General features: G+C 41.0%; 1 protein-coding gene across 2 annotated transcripts; it reads right to left on the bottom strand.

Annotated features, from left to right (window-relative positions):
* On the bottom strand, nucleotides 1-18,273 carry LOC309696937 (sodium- and chloride-dependent taurine transporter-like). Of its 2 annotated transcripts, none has more exons than XM_082518476.1 (14): nucleotides 18,147-18,273; nucleotides 13,083-13,312; nucleotides 12,855-12,989; nucleotides 10,554-10,788; nucleotides 8,334-8,466; nucleotides 7,516-7,650; nucleotides 6,750-6,853; nucleotides 6,496-6,620; nucleotides 5,033-5,145; nucleotides 3,848-3,985; nucleotides 3,329-3,431; nucleotides 2,398-2,498; nucleotides 2,051-2,221; nucleotides 1-1,753 (listed from the first exon to the last, which is right to left on the bottom strand). In XM_082518476.1, the coding sequence occupies exons 2-14, from the start codon at nucleotides 13,309-13,311 to the stop codon at nucleotides 1,598-1,600; spliced, it is 1,878 nt and encodes a 625-aa protein (XP_082374602.1). In that variant the 5' UTR covers nucleotide 13,312; nucleotides 18,147-18,273; the 3' UTR covers nucleotides 1-1,597. The 2 variants fall into 2 exon arrangements, with proteins under 2 accessions (XP_082374602.1, XP_082374601.1); XM_082518475.1 differs by lacking the exon at nucleotides 18,147-18,273 and adding an exon at nucleotides 15,004-15,131.
* Between the last annotated feature and the right edge of the window lie 2,589 nt (nucleotides 18,274-20,862).

Below are 20,862 nucleotides of genomic sequence, written 5' to 3'. Positions count from 1 at the left end.
TCCAAAGAAAAATATGTTTATTTAATCTATATAGAAATGATGCAATGTGCATCTCAAAGGGAAAAACTGTGAGACAAAAATACTTTGGTACATTTAAATTTCCACATTGCAATTTTTTAAAAGGAGAAAGCAGCAGGGTACGGTGGTGTGGCGGCTCCTACACATGCTTCAGGAAAACAATCCTCAAGAAGTTGTACTGAACTATTGCAAGTTGTTTCTTTGTTATGCATTACGTATGATTAGACTACGCCACCGCTTCACTGAATATTGCACCCTGAATGTGCAAATCCGGGCTCACGATAACTGACATGTAGCGAAACACATTGGTGAGCTTTGATTAAAATAATGAATCAGTGATGGTGTTCAGATGATGTGCAGTATAAAATTGATACAAAAAGGCATATGTGATTTACAAACAATTAAAATTCTACAAATAGTCTCTCAAATACAATTGAATTAAAAGCCAGACTCCAGTGGTCGTTCTGCAGAGCGCACCTGCTACTGAAAGCACAACGGAGAGAGCTGTCAGGCGGTTTAGTAAAAACTAACGCTTCTGAGTGATGTTCCCACAGATCCCACTAACAATGAGAAATCTGAATATCTGATGGCAAGTTTCTACTTTCTATTCTGTCATCTGTCAAGAGACAACTACATACCTCATATCAAAGTTTACAATTTCAAAAAGTTAGAAGCTAAAAATATTTCTCCTGAAACATGTTGCAAATGTAGCTGCGATACTCTGCAACAATAAAAACACACTACAATAAAGGTGAAACAACATATAAAGTGCAAAGAGAGGTTTCAATAAATGCACTGGTACTGACTATAGTAGTCACACAGGCAGTGTACAAATACTCTAAAAATGCCACTTCCCTTGTTTCCCCCCCTTTTTTTTTAATTTCCTACCTGTCGTTTTCTCTTATTTTATCTCAACTGCTTTCAGGATGGATCGTCTTAAAAAGGCATTTCTCACAGTATTTGGCCAAGACCAACTTGTAACTTAAAAGTTGTCAAGCAAGAGATTACTCTATACACTGCATATTGCTGCTTAAAATGTCATGGATATGTTCTCTGAGAGATGTAGGTGACTGGCTTCCGCCACAAGCGGAGGTACATTCATTTCATTGTGGCATAAAATGACATAAAAATTAGAAGTCAGTACAACAAGACCGTCACAATCACGTGACACCTTCCACCTTTTTTTGCAGTTAATTACTCATTTAGTTTATTTAACAACATGAAAAGTGAGAATTTACTCTTTTCTTCTATAGCACTGGCAAAAAAAAAAGCAAATTCCTCATCTTTCCGGAATCAACAGAAAGGTAGTAAACATTTAAAATGTTTTATCTCGAAATACTGCCCAAACTGAGATCAGTGCCAACTACAGCAACAACAACTGTAACAACAACAATATCAATATTGTAAAAAATGAAAAAAAAAATCACAAGAAAAATAAAATACAATAATAAAACCCTCTTCATAGAAATCAAACCAGACTATCTCTAACGTGAATATACCGGACAACGTAAACCTACTAAAGTTAGCAAATATGATACCACAGAAAGCACATCAATCGTATTCCTCTCACAGAGAGCGCTCACATCATTGTTTCTACAATGGTGTGGGTGGGCTTGATTAAGCCATTGTTCCCATTTGGGTCCAGGGGCTGTGTCAGCTCACTGCCCTTCAAGTTGTATTCTTTCGGGCGGGAGCTCACGCCTGACTTCGCTGGGGCTGCCACTGCTTTGATCCTCTAAAGGGAAGAAGATGAGACATTATGATCGTCAGAAACTGGGGTGGTTTAGGGCTTGAAATGACAGTTATCAAGAAAATAAACAAGGGCGGTTGATTAAGGGCAGTTTATGTGATTATTAATTATTGTGTACTTTCTTTTTAAGTAAAATGCTGAAACAAATGAACCAAAAATACATGCAAATTGCTGACTGGACTTTTCTGCTTTTGCAAAGAGCCGGGAAGTCTGTTTCCTCTTGACTTTGGATTGATTTCCCTCATTTAAATCTCTGCAGGAAAGCTCCCGTTAAAAGCTCACCTCAATCAGAGGTCCCTCAGACTGCAAGATCTTGATGACCATCACCATTGGGATGCAGATCATGGAGGACAGAGCCAAAATCCAGCCCAGACCGATGGCCCAGTCAGGGTACTCATACACCTTGTTATAGGTCAATGGCTTGTACTTCACCAGTGAGAAGACAAAACAGCCCTACAGGGAGCAAACACACACACACACACACACACACACACACACACACACACACACACACACACGCACACGCACACTGCATTTAGCACAAGCTGCGCCCCTTACATGTGACCTTCAGCAATCAACATTTGTCACGCCAGTTCCTCCAACACAGTGAAGTGCCACTGATCTCTCACCATGCAGAGGACAGGAGTGATTATGGACCAGCTCCATTTCATCCACGGGTTTGGTCTGTAGCCAATCATATCTTCAACTGCATCATAGAAGTTATCGACTCCTGTTCAACACAAAACAGAATAAACAATAAGCCGAGTCTATTTGTTTCTGCAAAGTTTGCTAAAATGGTGAATAGTGCACATTAGATACCAGCGACTCTATAATCTACACGTGTTGTTGTTTCCAATGATAGAATGACCTTGGACTGCAGTGGAGTTTCACTGGGTCATGGCTATCTAGTATCAATAATCTTAGCTCTGTCTTTTACATCTTAAAAGACCATTAATGGTCTTTACTGGCTGGCTATAGATTGCTGTGTGTTTAGTGCAACTGTGCTGTAGTCCACTGGTTTGTGCAAGACATTAGCTGTTGATGTGAATATTAATTCTGTTTATTCTGTTTTTACTCTTTTCCTCTTTTTTGCTGATGAATAGACAAATAACTACTATAACAGCATCAGTTCAGCACAAAAGCCCCCAGCTTCACAAATTAAATGTTGTCCGGGAACTACTTTTCTGGACCACAGAGCCTCCACCAATAAAAGGGGTGCCATTAAAGCACATGGGCATTAGCAGGGAAGGTGCAGCTTTACTTCCATTCCATTTAAGGTTTTTCTCTTCTGGCTAAATGTCGCTTTGTTAATATTGGTAGGGTACAATCTGGTGGGAGGCAACTCTCAGTGGCCAATGACAATCTAGCAGGGGACTAACTCCATCCTCACCTCCCCTCAACCTCAAAGCAAGCCCACAGTTAAAGTTATTTACTCCTGACGTCTGAAAACCTCACAAGGCCACCTTTGTTTTACACCCCAGAGATCATTAAGACCTCTTTTACGAAACTTTTTGATGGACACAACAGAAACCTATCACATCTAGAGTCACTTCCACTTACCATAAACCCAGGCTACAGCAATGCATTCAAAGAACGCAACCCACAAAAGGCACACACCACTGGCTGCATAGTAGTCAAAGAGCTGGAACACATACATGCCACCCTGGAAAAAGAGGAGACGGAAAGCTGCATTAATTATCTGTGTGTACATGTGTGTGTGTGGTGAAAAAACGGACCCCACAGAGATAGAAGGGGGTATTAAATAAGGGTGGGCGAGGGTGCTGAAAGCAGGACACAAGAATCCTGGCACCCTACCCGTAGAGTTCAACAGGTGCTAAGACGTCATTGAAGCACGGTTAAATGCTGAATGGAAAACAGCATTCCAAATTGTTCCATTCTGACATACCGGATGTGTGTGTGGTAGTGTGCTAGGAAGCCATATTTGGCTATGACAATACAGCAGCAGAGAGGCATGTAGAAAATGTGCGGGGTTATCGCTGTTGTTCATCTGTTCCTTTTCCTTATCTTAACAGGACAGCCATCAGAAGTATGTGCGCTAGTGACTGCTGATGGACTTACTTTTGTCACCATGGCGAGTCCCAGGAGATAGCTCATGAAACACATCACAGCTATGAAGATCTCTCGCCGATAACCTTTCCTCAGGACGGCTGGATACAGATCCACAATAGAGGTGATCTGACCTTCCACTTCAACAAACTGTGGGGACAAAAGCAAAAAAAGTTCTCAGAGAATTTAAAAAAGAAAAAAACATTTTAAAATGTGCATATCTTTCTGCGTGTGCGCAGCTCTTGTTTTGCCTCCACAAACGAGTGATTAGAGAATGAGGGCCGTCTTTGTTGGGCAGTAATGAGAATTTAAACAAGGCTCCTCTCTGCAACACTGGCTTGTTGCTACCAAGACACAAGAGCAACAAAACAGTGAATCACTGTCTCTGTCTGCTTGTCTGTGTAACACTCTCGCTCCCCTGTGTCTCCTCATTGCCTCATAAGCAACAATATGTTTCAAGAAAACTATAAATTTCCTCACAGAGAACACGCTCCTTTGTTGCACAATAACAAAGAAAAAAACCCTTACACAACTGTGGCATGTATGTGTGAGCGAGGTTAACAATATATAGCATTCAGGAGTACAAATGTGCATATAATTTACGGCCAAATAAATGCACCCACACACACTGGCATTAGTTCTCTCATGGAAATAGCAGCACTTGCATGAGCTTTTACATGTACTCAAATTTAGAGTGCTGGCCTGATCTTGCAGCTGACTGAGATGAGGAGCTTGCCATGTGCAGGACTCAGTTAGCACAAGAGTAGAATTACACTTGAAGGCAGGAAATGTGATATAGCTGGAGAATCCCTTGGGAGTACACTTGTGTTTTGTCTACTTAGATTATCTTGTCTTAATCAGAGCTCTGCCTCGTATGAAAGCTAGGCTGCTTGCGTACAAACTATTATCCTTACTTTTATTAACTAAATGTTTGGACATCCACCAACTTCCACAAAGGAACTGTGATCCTTAAGGAATCAAATGTGGTAGTAAAATGCCTTTGTTTAAACCGGTTTCTTGTCTGTCAGTCATCTGATAACTTAGAGAGGTTAGAAACAGAAAGGAGAGACACTAAATGTGTTTTACGTATTCGGTCAATGATCTCACAGACTCTTGGAGGTGTCCGTCTCAAATTAACGGGCACAAGACCAAACAACTGTTCTGAGGATAGCTTTACACTACAGCAAAAACACTGACCTGGCTGTCAAGGCCCAGAAGCAGCAGCATGATGAAGAAGAGAATGGCCCACAGGGTTGGCAGTGGCATCATGGATACAGCTTTAGGGTAGGCAATGAAGGCCAAGCCGGGACCTGGAAGGAGAACAGAGAGGGGATGGGGAGAAGGGAGAGAGGACAGAATTAACATTTCTATCTAATTTTGGCTTGGCCGATACAGTGTGAGGGAATGGTAAAATAAAGTAGCAAAGAGCAAAGGAAATACTGCGTTATGGCCAACAAGACATGGAATAGCTCTAACTGTGTGAAATGGTTCCTTTTTTTTTGCTGGCCATATATTAAAACCATCTTTAGATTGGTTTTTAATCTAATTTATCCTCTGTAGCACAAGCAACAAAAATCAACAAAAATACATACTTATGTATACAATGTAAGTATACATACTTCACACGTAACATATTACATAACTGCCGACTGTTACTCAGTGTATATTGCCTTTCTTACTGTACAAATCACAGCTGCCTGACAGAATATTTACAGCTCATTCATTCTGAACATGAGTTTATCAGGATGCATTTCGATAAGCACTCAGTATCTGTGACATGCTGGTTTATTATCACTGCATCAAGGTGTGCAGTGATAATAAACTTAATTTAAACAAAGCAGACATGGATTTTAGCAAAGCAATGAACCAGTTCAGTGAGATATTATAAGAGCATCAGAAAGAGACTCCATCAATTGAACAGCTGAGAAAAATGTAGGTCAAAATATTTGAAAAAACATATACATATAGATATATAGATATATTTTGGTTTCCATATATGATGGAAGCAGCATAGAATTAGTGTTCATTTGATTACTTTATTATATTCCAGATAGCAAAACTTCTAACTTAAACTGAGCAGAGAAAGCATGCTTAAAGAAGACACCTCCCCTTCAAAGTCAACATAAGAAATAGAGGAAGACAGATCCAGAACCAGTGGCGTCCATCTCAGGAGATCCACAGCTTGTTAGCAGAACTGGGCTTACAACATACAGTTACATACATACAGTAAAGGGCCAGTCTTCTTAGCAATGGTCCAAAAGATAAAGTTACTGAATGGCATGAGGAGGATGACTGTGGGACAGACTGGTGCCACTGAACAGCTGTAGTAATGATGACGGCACAGTGCAGGAGCTCTTTAACGCCGCAGTTCATTGTGTAGCTAAAACACACAGCATCTCACCAATGCCATGAAATCTGTCCTTAGAAAACGTGGATCACACTTTGTAGAAATAAACCTGTTTCTTTGAGGCTTTTGTTCAAGGAGTGCGCAGTTGCCGATACCTCTACGTTGCTAGATTTCGAGACTTACATAAGCTACTTCTTTTAAATTGAATTCAATTTTCAATTTTTCCAATTGTCTTTTTTTTTTCTTTTCTTTTCTTTTTTTTCCGGGCAGCAGCACCCACCATCACTGCTGCCATCACCTTGGACCCTCGTACCTGACTCTGCCACATCGGCAATGTCCACCCCTTGTTCTTGTGCCATGAAGCCCAGGACGGAAAATATTGCGAAGCCAGACACAAAACTGGTACCGCTGTTGAGGCCTCCCAGCAGCAAACAGTCCCTATGTCACACATATGTCATGGAGGTTGTTAATGAACACAGGTGGAACCGAAGTTCCCATTTTCTTTTCACGCAACCGAGTTGCTGTCACTACTAGACTCCCACTCGCCCTAGTGGAAACACAGCTCACCTGTAGCAGTTGTATTTGTACTTGTTGTAGCTCCCCAGTGACGTCATGGCGCCCAGGCAAATGGCATAGGAGAAGAAAATCTGGGTTCCTGCATCAATCCACACCTGAGAAGTAGGATGTGATTGCTGATTTTTCAAGATTTCAAAAGATTGCCTTAACTCTACAATCACTGATACATGCTTAGGGGTAGTAAAAATAAGGTTAAGTACTCCATCATCATCATCCTATCATCTTGTTCTATTATATCCAAAACACAGAAAGCTGTGACCAGTAAAATTCAAACAATGAACTGAAAATTGCTCGAAAGCTAAAAATCGTGACCATGTTGTTTGACTTGGAGAAGGAGCATGTGCATGATGTGAAGGTGCAGTAAAGCCATAAACAGCAGCAGTGGAATATCTTAGTTTAGCAAAAAGTCTGGGAACAAAAGGAAACAGACGGCCTCTGACTCTTTCCAAAGGTAATAAAATCCACCAGCAAAATCCAGAGATCACTTCGTCTTTTTAAAAATATATGGTCAGAGTCATGCCTGTAATGTAAGCATATTCACTTGCTATTGCAACTGTATCCTATTAAACTGCTTCATTGCTGCCTTGTTTAATCTTTTGGTTTAATGGACTAAAGTTATATTCTCTTGATTTGTGAGCTATGCAGGTGCTGTTTGGGATCTTTATGTGTGAACGGCTTCCTTTATATAATTTTATATGGCCCAGAGACTATTGTAGGAAGCTTTAACAGATCAAATAAAAAAGGTTTTCATTCTTACCTCTGGATCTTGTAGGCGGGTTACGTTAGGGTAAAGGTAAAATTTGATCCCTTCTCTGGCTCCAGGAAGCGTCACCCCACGCACCAGCAGTACAATCAGCATGACAAATGGGAAAGTTGCTGTTATATACACCACCTAGACCGGACAAAGGATTTATTAGCTAAAAACAATGAACAACATTTACATGGTTATGACTCATCACTGTTGAGATATAGTGCGATAAACGCTTCTTCATTTTTTAAGTTTCATTTCCACTCATATTTGTCCAGCTCCAGCTCAAAGGAAACATTGTTCTTATTGGGTGATAACAATTTCCCCCAACGAATAGCTGAGTGGAGGGCCTAGATACACTTCTTCTATAAGAAAAGTCATGCATGACACAGTATAACGTGGCATTCGTGCAATCTGCATACAATAAATCCTGAATTGTTAGCTGATTAAAGGTTAAATCATTTTAAGACAAATTTGTCACAAAAATAGGGAAATACGCACACCTCCAGTTCCTAATAGAGTTATCCATTTTCAAAGACTTTCAAAGCCTTTTGCCTCTAACCCATTTTCGGGTCTGCTAACAGAAACAAAGACAGGACTAAGGAGCGCCAGTCAAGTGTTTACAGCAGACAGTGTGTCTAGCCAAGGACTGACTTCCAGGACAACGTGGAGGTCTGTGTCTCTTAATCATCTTTATTAACCTTGTTTCCAAGCATGTGGGCTTTCTCTGAGCAGCAGTGTTTTGTCACTGACTTGTTAGGGAAAAACTAAAAAACTGCATCCAAGCAACCCAAAAAGTACAGGGTGTGTTGATGAGTCACACTCACTTTCCCTGTGGACTTGACTCCCTTCCAGATGCAGAAAAAGCAGATGACCCACACTGCCAGGAGACACAGTGCTAAGTCCCACTTCAGGGGCCCTATGTCTTCAATTCCAGTGGAGATGCTTAGGACGTTGCGTCTGCAGAGAAAACGTATGTAAGTGCCTAACTAACAATTCACAAATTGCGATTAGATCCAAACACATTACAAAGCAAATGTGCATGAAAAAAAAACCAAACTTTTCTTCAATTTAATTTCACAGTTACGGTCTAACTTTGAGGATGAACTAGCATAATGCAGTGCAAACCAAGTTTATATTAAACTAGTGGAGAACTAGTGCTTTCTAAAAGTAAACACTCCCCTTGCAAGAATGTTGCTGTTCAAACACATTTACACAAGCAAGATAAAGAAGCACTGTTACTTTGGTATACTGAAGAGCAGAGGTGTGGACTCGAGTCACATGACTTGGACTCGAGTCAGACTCGAGTCATTAATTTTATGACTTTAGACTTGACTTGAAAAAATGTTCTAAGACTTGTGACTTGACTTGGACTTTTACACCAATGACTTGGGACTTGAATTGGACTTGAACCGGTTTACTTGAAAAGACTTGATATTTTACCCCAAATATAAAATTTAACATGCATATTATATAGAGATTGAAAATGTGACGTCATTCACGGGTAGAACCGCAAAGGATTCTGGGAACTCGTGGCAAGCGGTACTAGCGCACGCAGGCTTTCAATTGAAATCAGTCACACAGCGATAAAAAGAAACACAAAAATGTCAAGAAGCTGTTGTATTATTAACTGCAATAGCCGGTCGCATGACAGCCACGGGAAGCCGACGGGTAAAGAGATCGGTTGTTATCGGATTACGTCGTTGAAGAGAAATTGTTCGAGCCATGTTTCCAAAGTAACAAAGACGCGACGGATGGTCTGGATTGCAGCCATTCAAAGATCAAATATAACGTCCCAGAACACTCCAGCTCACAGGTTAGTCTGCTCCAAGCATTTACACGAAGGTCAGTGTCTTTTAGTACTTAATACGTCATTTTCATAACATAATTGGTGATATAGGTTACAAGCAAGTCTGGCGCTGAACAGAAATTGTCGCGCTATGCTCCTTTATTTATTGTGCATAAATAGTGAATTGTCCTGACACAATATTGCGTTTCGCTTCTGTTATTATGGTACATTGACAAAAACACATACTTTTATTCACAGGATAAAACAGGTTTTTTGTATCACTAATTGTCCAGTACGATTACAGCATACAATATTATTGTCACTGCTACATTTCTGTGATGGGTACCAGAAATTATTTCCACTACTAATTAATTACCGTTGAGCTCAAAGGTCCTATTAATAAACGGTTAACGAATGTGTATTTATGACGACGATTTGTGAGACTGGTAAACTTATGATACGTACGATGGTCTTTCGTTCTACACGGTGCATTTCAAGGTCCTGCACCCATCCGTCGGTAAACTGTACCTGGGCTTGTTGCAGTGACCTGAAGTTACTAAACTTCATGAGTGTGTGCACTCACTCCAAGAACCGTATGATTATAAATATGCATATAAATATGCTAAGATGAGATAGCTGACTTCATCTAACTAGCAAATGTTTTCCAGGCTACGTTGGTGATTCAGTTTTTTTTAATATGTATGATATTTTTGTCATGCGATTTTAAAGCTGGTCCTACAACCGCATCCAAGAATAACATGCAGCTTATCTCAGAACTGTCGGTGAAAATTATTCTTGGAGCTAGGTTTAATTGAGCTGCATTTTAAAGAGGTGCAATTTCACAATTTGTGTATATTTTCTAAGTTCACTATTTTGTCATGTGTTGAGAAAAACACAGATTAAAAAATTACATGGTCTAACATTTACATTTAGCATAACTGCAACATTATTTTTTCGTTTTTTTTTTTTAAAGACTCGAAAGGACTTGAAATTCAAAGTTTCAGACTTGTGACTTGACTCGGACTTTTACACCAGTGACTTGAGACTCGACTCTGACTTGCCTGACATTACTTGAGACTTGACTTGAGACTTGAGGATAAAGACTTGAGACTTACTTGAGACTTGCAAAACAATGACTTGGTCCCACCTCTGCTGAAGAGTGGATATGTGGGTGTGTGTGTGTGTGTGTGTGTGTGTGTGTGTGTGTGTGTGTGTGTGTGTGTGTGTGTGTGTGTGTGTGTGTGTGTGTGCCACTCACTCCCAGAACTCGGTGACGGGGGAGGTAAAGTTGGTAGCATTGGCTGCCAGCCAAAGGGTCTTGTTCTTGCGCACTGTGTCCTCTACACAGTGCTCTGTGTTCCAAGGCTGCTTGCATTTTGCCCAGGGGAGCTCGGGCTGAAAGCACTGAAACAGGTAGTAGAGTCCCCAGGCCAAGATCACAATGTAGTAGATGTTTAGTAGAGACACGATCACGATAGAGGCATAGCCAATACCTGGAGACACAATAAGAGGGCGGGCAGATTTGAATTTTAAGGTAAAACTTTCTTTTAACATTCGAATCAGGCTTTGTGTCGGCTTCGTTTAAAGCTGCAGTAACAGATTTGTGACCACTTGTGGGCAGAAAAATTGCTGTGAACACAACATTGACAAAACACGTGATTCAGTTCTCCTTTTTTGTTCAGCTGCTCACCTACCCTATCGGTTTTTTGTTTTTATTACTGCCTATTGTGAGAGCTCAGTCAGAGTGAACCAAAACAGGAAATTAAAACAATGCAAAGTATACAAAACGGCACACATAATTTACTGCAGAGATGGGTTAAAATTCCATGCGTGTTCATCAAAACAAGCTGATGGGAAATTAGTCATGTGAGCCTCTGTTTATTTCAAAATATCGATAATTGCCACTTTAAAAGAACATGAAAATATTGTGAAGTTACAGCAGCGACACGGAGTGTGGTCAAAGGTGAACAAGAAGACTTTATTCGAACTCGAACACAGAGGAACACAGCCCAGGCTTCACTTGACTATCTACTGTTATAATGTCCTTAGTGTTTTTAAGTTATTTTTAGATGACTTTGCTGGGAACCTGGACACAAACACCCCGGTACTCTTCCATTGCTTTGGAGTATTTTTAAACTTATCATCTCTTTCACTCCCACCTCCCCCTTCCTACATTCCAAATGCAAACTGATAGACGACGCACGCGGTCCACATGAGTAAAGTCGCATATTCCCTGTGCGATAAAAACACATTAAGGTATGCTGAACAGCACAGAGAGCTGTGATTGGTCAATTCCACAGCAAACTGGGGACTTTCTCTATAACAGCAGGTGGGCAGACATCAGCTTCGGCATTCTTTGGATAACAGGGACCGTTGACAGCTGCTGGAGATCTGGGAGCCATGCAGTTTCCTCTTGCGTGATGTCCCACGTGTGAACATGAGTAAGAGTGTCAAAGCAGCTGCCACGGGTGTGGTGCGTCAGTGCTTGTCTACAGCTGTCATTCAAATGTAAAGGGATGCATATAAGCGGTCCGGCAAGAGCTCAAGTAAAGAAATCAGGTGACAAAAGAGCAACTGAGGCAGTGCTGTCCCGCAGTACTCACAGTTTTGATTATATCTCATAATCCAAAACAAAACAAGCAGGCACGCTGCAGCTCCATGGCAACAAAATGATCAGAGTCTCATGCAGCAGGTTTGCACGAGACTCTGATCATTGCTAGGCAACTTTTCCCCCCTCACAGTCTGTTTCTATGGCAACCAAGAACTCATCAGTCGATTTCAGCAGGCGCATTTTGGGGGAGAGACGCGACACTTATTAAGAACAGACATCTATGAGAGAAAACTTGCTGTCCTCTCCCACCCAGCAAAGAACCATTTATGTGCTAGATACTAAACAAATAAGCTATTCGTGTTGTTGTGCTGAAGCACGCACAAAGCGGAAGTTCACAGCAGTTCCAGCTGTTTGGTGGCTGGCACATGTGCTCCTGCTTGTAGGAAAAATTTAGGTAAGTGTGTGTGTTGTTCTTTTTTTCTTTGCTTTCTGTATGAATAATATAAGCTTGCATTATGTTCAAGAGTTAGAATAAGCTGGGGACATGTGATCTTGTCTGCATGAGGACTGAGCATTGTGCATGTGTAGTAGAGCTATAACTGGGTTTTTAATGTTTTCTTTTTTAAAAAGAGGGGGAAATAAACCTAATATATAAACATGGGTATCCTCCAGCCGAAGCTCCAAACCTCGATATTCAGGAATTTTAATTCTTAGCTTCTGCATTTCTGCATTCTTTGTGATGTAACCTTCACAACACAAAGCAGACTAATGGGGTAAGACTGGTCTAATTGTACTGGCAGAGAGAAGAGGACAACTCGGCAGAACACGCTGTCCAAAAGATGAATACTGGACTGACACAGGAGGAAAATGAGGGCAGAAACCTCGCTCAGACAAATGAGGCTTTTACTCAGTGTTAAATATTAAACGAACAAGGTGGGGAACATTTGTGCAGAGGTTTTATCCTTCTTTCTGTGGGTGAGAAGTTTGTGTTTGTGTGTTTGAACTGACCAGTGAAGATGGGGCAGAGCTTAGCCCAGCAGGTGATCCCTCCCTCAGAGGTGTACTGGCCCAGTGCGACTTCCAGGAAAAACACCGGCAGACCACCCCCGAAAAGGAAGATGAAGTAAGGGATAAGAAATGCACCTGAGGGAATTCAAGCACGATTGAGTTCAGATATTTTGTGACCTTAATCTTGATCTTTTTTTTTATTCTATCTGTTGTGCATCTATTACGTACCGCCACCATTTTTATAACAAAGGTAAGGGAAGCGCCAGACGTTTCCTAATCCGACAAAGCCTCCGGCCACGGACAGGACAAAGTCGAGCTTACTGGCCCACTTCTCCCTCTGAGGAGCTTTGCCTTCTGCCTCATCCTCAGGTCTCGTACCTGGGCTCTTCCCTGGTGAAGGTTTCAGAGTGTCCTTGTGAAAGTCCTTCAGACATTGAAGCTTCTCTTTTTGTGCCATGCTGCAGGCAAAGAAAAAAAAAGACACAGTGATACAAACAAAAGGAGAGAGGTGAGCGGGAGACGCATTAGGGAGATAATGCTATCTCCTGACTGTGTTTCAGGTTGCTTTGCGAGCGCATAATATACACGACAATGCTGCTAATCTTGCTAATCTGAGCAACTCATGCCTGGAGGTCATTCAGACTATAGAAATGGTTGGTGAGCAGATTTGCCTTTGACAAGAGAGCAGATCCAGTATGGAATACGTTTTAGGCAAGAAGAGTCAAAATGCAAATTCTACAATTTTACCAAGAGACATCAAAACATCAGCGCTACAGATTGCAACAGAATACACTGGTGCAATCACACAGTGAAGAAACCCACTGTCCTTCTTACTCTGTCGCAATAACCCACAGATGAAGAAAATCATTTGGTTTTAAACACATGCTGTAAACCACAGTTAAATTACACTGTTGTAATTCAGATGAGTGTTTTTTTACAATGCAATGAAAGACTTTATGAACCCGAGTTAACCTGAAGGATCTCTGTTTTTTTTTTTTTTACCACATCAGTAGCGACTCAGTTCAACAGGATCCAAATTTAGAGAGGACGATATCCTTGTACATTTCCCGTAGTGCTGGCTACTCTCAAGAAGCTACAACAGCCTAAGTTAACTCGAGTGTTTACAGTGTAAACCATCTTTCCACGAAAGAAAGGATTTGTTAATACGGGTCGAGGTATCCTATTGCGCTGCATGAGCCAAAAAGAAAAAAGCAACCCTAATAGGGTAGGAATAACTGTGTAACGCATGGCAAAGCTGAATATAATTTAAGTTCCCGGCCAGCGGGTGTTTTAGAAAGAACAAAGGAGCCATAATGACAAAGCCATAATTAATTAATAAGATATGAGATTGAATCTGATGCTACTGAGAATGAGTTGGCACAGAAAAATCAGATACTTCCTCTTAACAAAGATCAGGTGATGAAAAGCATGTGCAGAAACTAACTAATCTAAGTTCAGTTCCTCTTGACACCTAGTCAAGAGAACTTTTTTATAGAGACAGTTAAAAAAAAAGAGGCAATTGAATTTACAATCACACTTTCATCTCTCAGGAAATGGACTTTAACCAACAACAACATTGGGGAAAAGATTCTCTGAGAGCTCTCACATGTCTCCTCACTAAATTGGTGCACACTGTGAGCCATCTTATTCTGAGTTTTCTCTCTTCCTGTTATGCATGACAAGTTCACTTGAATTGCTTGCCATTCTCAGGCTTGCTTACATAACTGGATCAGTTCTGTTTCTCATCCTGTTTCTCTCTCGCTCTCTCTTTATCCCTTTTACTCCCCTCCTTTTACTCTCGTCCACTCAGCGTAAGCTTTCACTTGCCTGCCTCGTGTTAGGAAGCTATAGATTTAAGCGAACAGTCCTATGGGCTGGCCCCAGATATAGCTCACAAAAAAATCCCTAAGCCTTTAAGAACGAAAATAGTGGACTTGTTGAGAATCCTCAGTGATGAATGTAAAATTACTGCCTTTCTTCTTCATGTCAATTTGCATCACAAAAACAACAACAACAACAACAACAACAACAAAGCCTATTCGCAGTTCTTTCACACTGTATTTAATCTGACAAAGCTGTGACTTCACACACACAAGCTGTACCCGGTAAAATCAAATCTCCCCTCAGAAAAACAATACAAAAAACTTACATTTCCTTCATGGCTGCGACTATGTATAGTGTTCCTCTCTCTCAGCTGTCACCATTCCTCTGTACTGAATGTCTTTATGCTGCCAGGGTCAGAAGAAGTGAAGCTGACAGCAGAGCCCGCCCCTTGGCTAAAGACAATTAAACCCAAAGTAGAGATTGGACACAGCTTTCCTCTGACAGACAACTCAGGTACCAACGTGGGAGACTGTAAATTTCCACTTACAAGTCTCTGCCCACAAACATACAAACTGCCAAGTGGTGGGGGGTGAGTGTGTGTCACACAAGCAATGCATACACATACTATTTATTCATGTTGTAGACACAGAGGACATTTCAGAGGAAGCGACTGAGAGTCCTTGACTGGTTTATGATCTGCTACAAAGTGACCAACTGAATGAAGCATTGAGAGGTTGTTTGTTTATTTGTTTGTTTGTTTGTTTTAGACACTTAAACAGAACTGAAAAATGAATTTCACTTCCACAACCGCACTTCCTTTTAAGAGAGATCTTCATGTGAAAACTAATTTAATTTAAGACCATGTCGAGATGTCCTCTGTCCTTTCATGACACGTGGCGTTTTATCTGGGAAATGTAAACAAGTACAGTATCAACTAATAACAATGCCAAATAAGGTAATGTGTCTCCTCTGCTTGTTAATGGTCTATTGGGATGCAGTTCATTGCTTCAGTGGCTCACAATGGCTGGCATGGAAAAGTCTGTTTAAACTCCACTGGAGGATTTACACAGTTAAATGAGGGACATGAACCGGCTGGTGACAAGCTGCTGGTTAAATACATCTTTGGCACCTCTTGGATTCATTATCCATACAGTATGTTCCTCAGTGTCATGCTCTATATACTATTTGGGTTATGCCAAGTTAGGTCACACAATTTGGCTAATAATTAGCCATGGATTCTTCATAACGCATCCTGCCATTCCCACCAGCAGTTACATCATCAATAATCACTTTGACCTGATTTTAATGACAACCATACACGCCCATGTCATAACACTACCTCCACCATGTTTGACAGATGATGTGGCATACTTCTTATCATGAGCTCTTTCTCTCCGTCTCCATACTTTTCTCTTCCCATCATTCTGGTTAATACTTCAAGTTAATACTTGTAAATTCAACACTCTGAATCAGCTTCAGATATGTCTGCTTCATCTGAAATAAAAAGGAAACACGCCTCACCTGGAAATTTAACTGCTTGTCAGTCAACTGTCCAATTAGCTTTAGCCTCTGAAAATGGGACTAAGCAATGAAAAATGGGTGTAATTCCTAAAATGTTAATGCATTTTAACTCCTAAATTAAACATCCAAGCCTGTATTTCAATCACATATTGACTGCTCGTCTTAAAATCCTCTGAGGCCATACTCTAAAAATGGTGTCTCTGTCTAACAAATTATGAACTTAACTATAACAATGTCAAACTGGATGGGTAATGCAAATCGTGAATATACTTTGTTCTTTCACCTACTACTTCTTTTTTCCCTTTAAGAATTGCGTTTTTGTTTTTCTTACAGGCTTTCACATCTTGTCTTCTGCAATTTGGCTAAAGTGTCGGGTTTAAAACTGATGCTCACTTTGAGATGATCAGGTCTGTGTGCAGTCTGAACAACACATGTAAATTCACTTATATAGTACATGTTATTAAGCTTTAATTCAATGTTCTTTGCATAAATAAACAACCGAATATGCATGCTGTTGGACTGTGGGAAGGAATATGGAGGAACTGGAGGGAAGCTATGCAGGTGCAGGGACAAAATGCAAATGCTACACATAAAGGATCCAACTGGTGAGAAGCTTCAAAGCCAGACCTTTTTGAAACGGGAGTTCTAACAACCACACCACTGCACCATCAGCAATAAAGGAATAAAAATGTAAAACATATCACATATATGACACAAGTGGACTTGATGTTCATTAGATTGACCACACAGCAGCCTTTTATTAAAAAAAAAAAAAAAGTAAAGAAACAGAAGCTGTTGTGATGGGTATCTAATCAGAAGGCAGTTTAGAAAGGAGGATCACAGTAACTGAAGGTCCCCTTGCCAAAGTTGGATGGGGTACAGTTTAAAGACCTTTCATTTTGAAGGGGATTCTGTGTTGTATCAGCAGCCAGCTAATATATTAAAATGTTTGTGTTTTGTGTTGTTGTATTTGAAATGAAGAATTGCAGTAATCCAGGAAAACACTAACCATCAAAGAAAATCAAACAGCATCGCCTCCTAATTTAGCGAAGAATCCCAATTTATTTTCAGGTTTACAAGGAGTTTCACAGTAATATATGAAACTACTACACATGTCACAAGTTCACAAACAAAAACACTTTTTTAAGTCAGCCTTCAAGAAACCTTGTGAGCACCTCACACCCTCCGAAGGGCCAATTCGGGGACTTTATTTTCAGCACCAATGCCAAAAGAGGTACAGCGACCCCTGAGGTTTCATCTGCTGAGAGGGCGGACTGGTGTTACTAAAGGACACACGCCAATCAATCATACACTGGCTGAGGCGGAGACAGAAGAAGTAGGTTAAGTATGTGTCACTAATATATAAGCTAGTAAACGTCTTAGTTCATCACATCTACTTCAGCATTCACTCAGCTAATGATTTGTGGCTGAGGAAAGCGAAGGTGCACCTTCACATTTTCCTCATCCTCATCACATATCACTGTGAACGCACCGCCCCTGAACGCACCACAGCAGCTCAGCAAATACGACCAAACTGAAACTGGAAACGCTGTCTTATCAGACACGATGAACAGGCAAAAGAGGGTTCAAAGACCAGAACTTCGCTCCTTTCCCTCCCTTTTTTTCAGTATATGACCAAAACATGCCCTAATTTAGTCACGTCGTTTGTATGGCAGGGCTGAAACAGTGTTGCTTCTCTGTAACGGATAAGCGCACAGCATCATGTGAAAGAAAAAGAGGAAATGTTTTCAGCTTTTTATGAGCGAATAAAAAGGATCAGCAAGCTTACTTTCCGCATCAGAACACTAAATATTAAACAAACAACAACTTACATTTGGATTAATTAGGGTTTCTCCTATCACACATTTTCTCCTATTAAAACATAGTCTATTAACCTCATGCACTCAATGATATATTAAGAATATATAGGATTACCCGTCCTCTTACTTTTACTAAGCAGCCTGTTGTTCCTTGTTTGGTAGCCTGTGTTTAACGACGAGTCATACAATGTAATCTACTTTTTTTCTCCCCCCAAGATCGCTGATTCAATGAGCGTGTGTGCGTTTAATATCAGTTTGAGTGGAAAATCACTAGCTTCTCCATGCAACTCTTAAAGTGGCAGTCTCCCTGCATCCGCCCTTTTACCTGATTCTCTTGACAGCTTCTGACTGACAGACCGATAACGACCGGCAAACGTTATAAACCATCATGCGGCATTGATCAGGGATTTGCAAAAGTGCAGACGATGAACATTTATAGGGCTAAATTTAATTTAACGTGACAGTGAAAAGCACCATAGGAAATAAACCAGAATTACGCAAGTGAATTCGGTATGACTTAATGGCTTTATTGGTGGTTTATAAATGATTGACTATGTGCAGTATCGATCAATTATTACCCAATACTGACATACAAGTGGAAAATTACAGCGGGAAGCTATCTATCATTTCTAGTAATGTTGATGTTATGGCAATCAATTAATAAACTGTTGCTTTCTGATAAGGTGGTTCACCTCTCATTAAAACCTAGAGTGGTTCCCAGGGGATGAATATCCTACTATCTCGTTGTCTAGCACCACCATAAGGCTCATATTTTCTAGTCAAATGGTGTAAAATTAGATTTGATTTTTCACAGGATGAAGACATTTTGAACAGGTGATATAAGCAAAAGCACAGGAGTAGCCTAATGTCATTAACAATGACTGTGCTCCTTGTAGGTATATAAGTAAACCGTGGCATTGTGCCATGAGACCAATCGAAGGACCCTTAACCAACCACACCTGTTGGAAAGAAGCCATTTTTACCCATTTTGAATGTCTGGCCTATGTATATGGGTGTGATTGCAACTGCTAAAATCCATTCAGTGGGTTATTCAGTCATTAAAATTGGGTGAGCTGTTAATTATTTACTGATATACTTTTACTATACTATACTTTGATATACTGTAAAAACATGTTTACATTAAGTAATTTGATGTTTCTGTCACGTTTTTATCTTGTAGAACTACATTAAAGATTAGAAAATGTTCAGTGTCCTACTTTAGTTAATTTGTCTGAATTACAATATTACCAGCAACTAATTAAATGTTAATATTGTAGCGGGTCAGGGCTGTTCGGGGTTCTGTTTGTACAGTTATGTTTTGTGTATGTTGCCATGGTGACGAGTGACGCTCTCTCGCTGCAACAGTGTGTCCTTCCTGGGTCAGAGGGCGCCCTGTGTGTTGTTGTTGTTGTTGTTGTTGCCGCGCTGAGCAGTTAGCTAGCGGCAGTGTGTTCTTCTGCAAATGTTAATAAACGACTGTGCTCCCTGGCTAGCTCACGGGAAGCAAGACCAAACGATACCTCTGTCTCCTCCTTGTCTGAGCTCGCCAAAGTATGCTAACAAGCTAAGCTAATATGAGTAACACTGTAAGTACACCTGACTAGGGATGGGTACCGGTGTCCGGTGCCATGATGGCACCGGTTCTGACATAAACGGTAGTAACCAGACCGAAAAGCAGCGCACATTTCGGTGCTTTTTTTTTCCTGACCTGTGATACACTTCTAGCCAATCATTTTACGTTTCCAAGGATAGTAGGCGGGTCCAGGTACGTACGTTCTTTTAGAGCAGAGCTACAGATCAAAAATGCCCAAGGCGAAGCAGTCAAAAGTCTGGCTGTACTTCACAGCAAAATATGCAAACTCAGCAGCCTGCAACAAGTGCTTTAAGCTGATACTGTGATACTGTCAAAGGAGGTAACACCTCGAATCCGATGAAACACCTGGCGACGCATAGCGGTCTTTTTTTAAAAGCCGAGAAACGCGCCGTATTTGATAGCTTGCTGCGAGACCTCACACCGAGCTCATCCACTGTGGGTGTGGTGGCTGTTATCGGACCCGGATTTAGCAACATCCCCCAAAAACCCGAAGAGGAGAGTCCTGGCCCCTACCCCTGCCAGTGTAGCAGAAATGATGACGGATGATGATGGCAGCAGCAGCCGTTCTTCTCTGCGTGAGTAGCTTAATGTCGTTCGTGTGTAATTTACGTTGAGTAGGCTAACCACGTTATTACTGTCATGGTCCTGGGCCATGTGGGCCCAGTATTCTTAGTTTTCATGTATTTTTGTATTTTGTTCTTTATTTAGGCCATGCTTCCTGGGTTGATCTGTTACGTTGTTCCTTATGTGTTTTCCCTTCGTGACTCTCACCCCCTGTGTGCCCCTCTGTGTATTTATGAGCCCTCGTCTCTCTTTGTGTTTTACTCTATGTTTTCCCCAGCCCGTTATGTCTGCGTTCTCCCCGTGCTCTCTCCCCTCCTGTTTGAACCTCTGTGTACTTCCTGTTTTACTTTGCCCATCTCCCATCAGTGTTACGTTCACTCCTGCCGTGTCTTGTTATGATTATCAGTGTCACCTGTGTTCCCCGTGTGCATCCACTTCCCCTGATCATCCCTCATGTTGTGTGTGTTCCTCCCTGTGTTTCTAGGCGAGCTTTGTATTTAGTTTTCCCAGTTTAGTTTCGTATTTCCTACGTTCTGCCTCTCCAGCATTAAAGCTGTAATTTTTGAGTTCATCCCCGTGTCTGTGAGTTTTGCATTTTGGGTCCTCCTCCTGCCTGCCACACAGCGATCCATGACAATTACATTAATGCATGTAAGGTGAACTAGCAAACATCATCATAGCTACA

This window comes from Aulonocara stuartgranti (assembly GCF_965226115.1).
Source record: "Aulonocara stuartgranti genome assembly, chromosome: 20".
NCBI classification, from domain to species: Eukaryota; Metazoa; Chordata; class Actinopteri; order Cichliformes; family Cichlidae; genus Aulonocara; species Aulonocara stuartgranti.
This window is presented reverse-complemented; position numbering and strand designations above follow the sequence as displayed.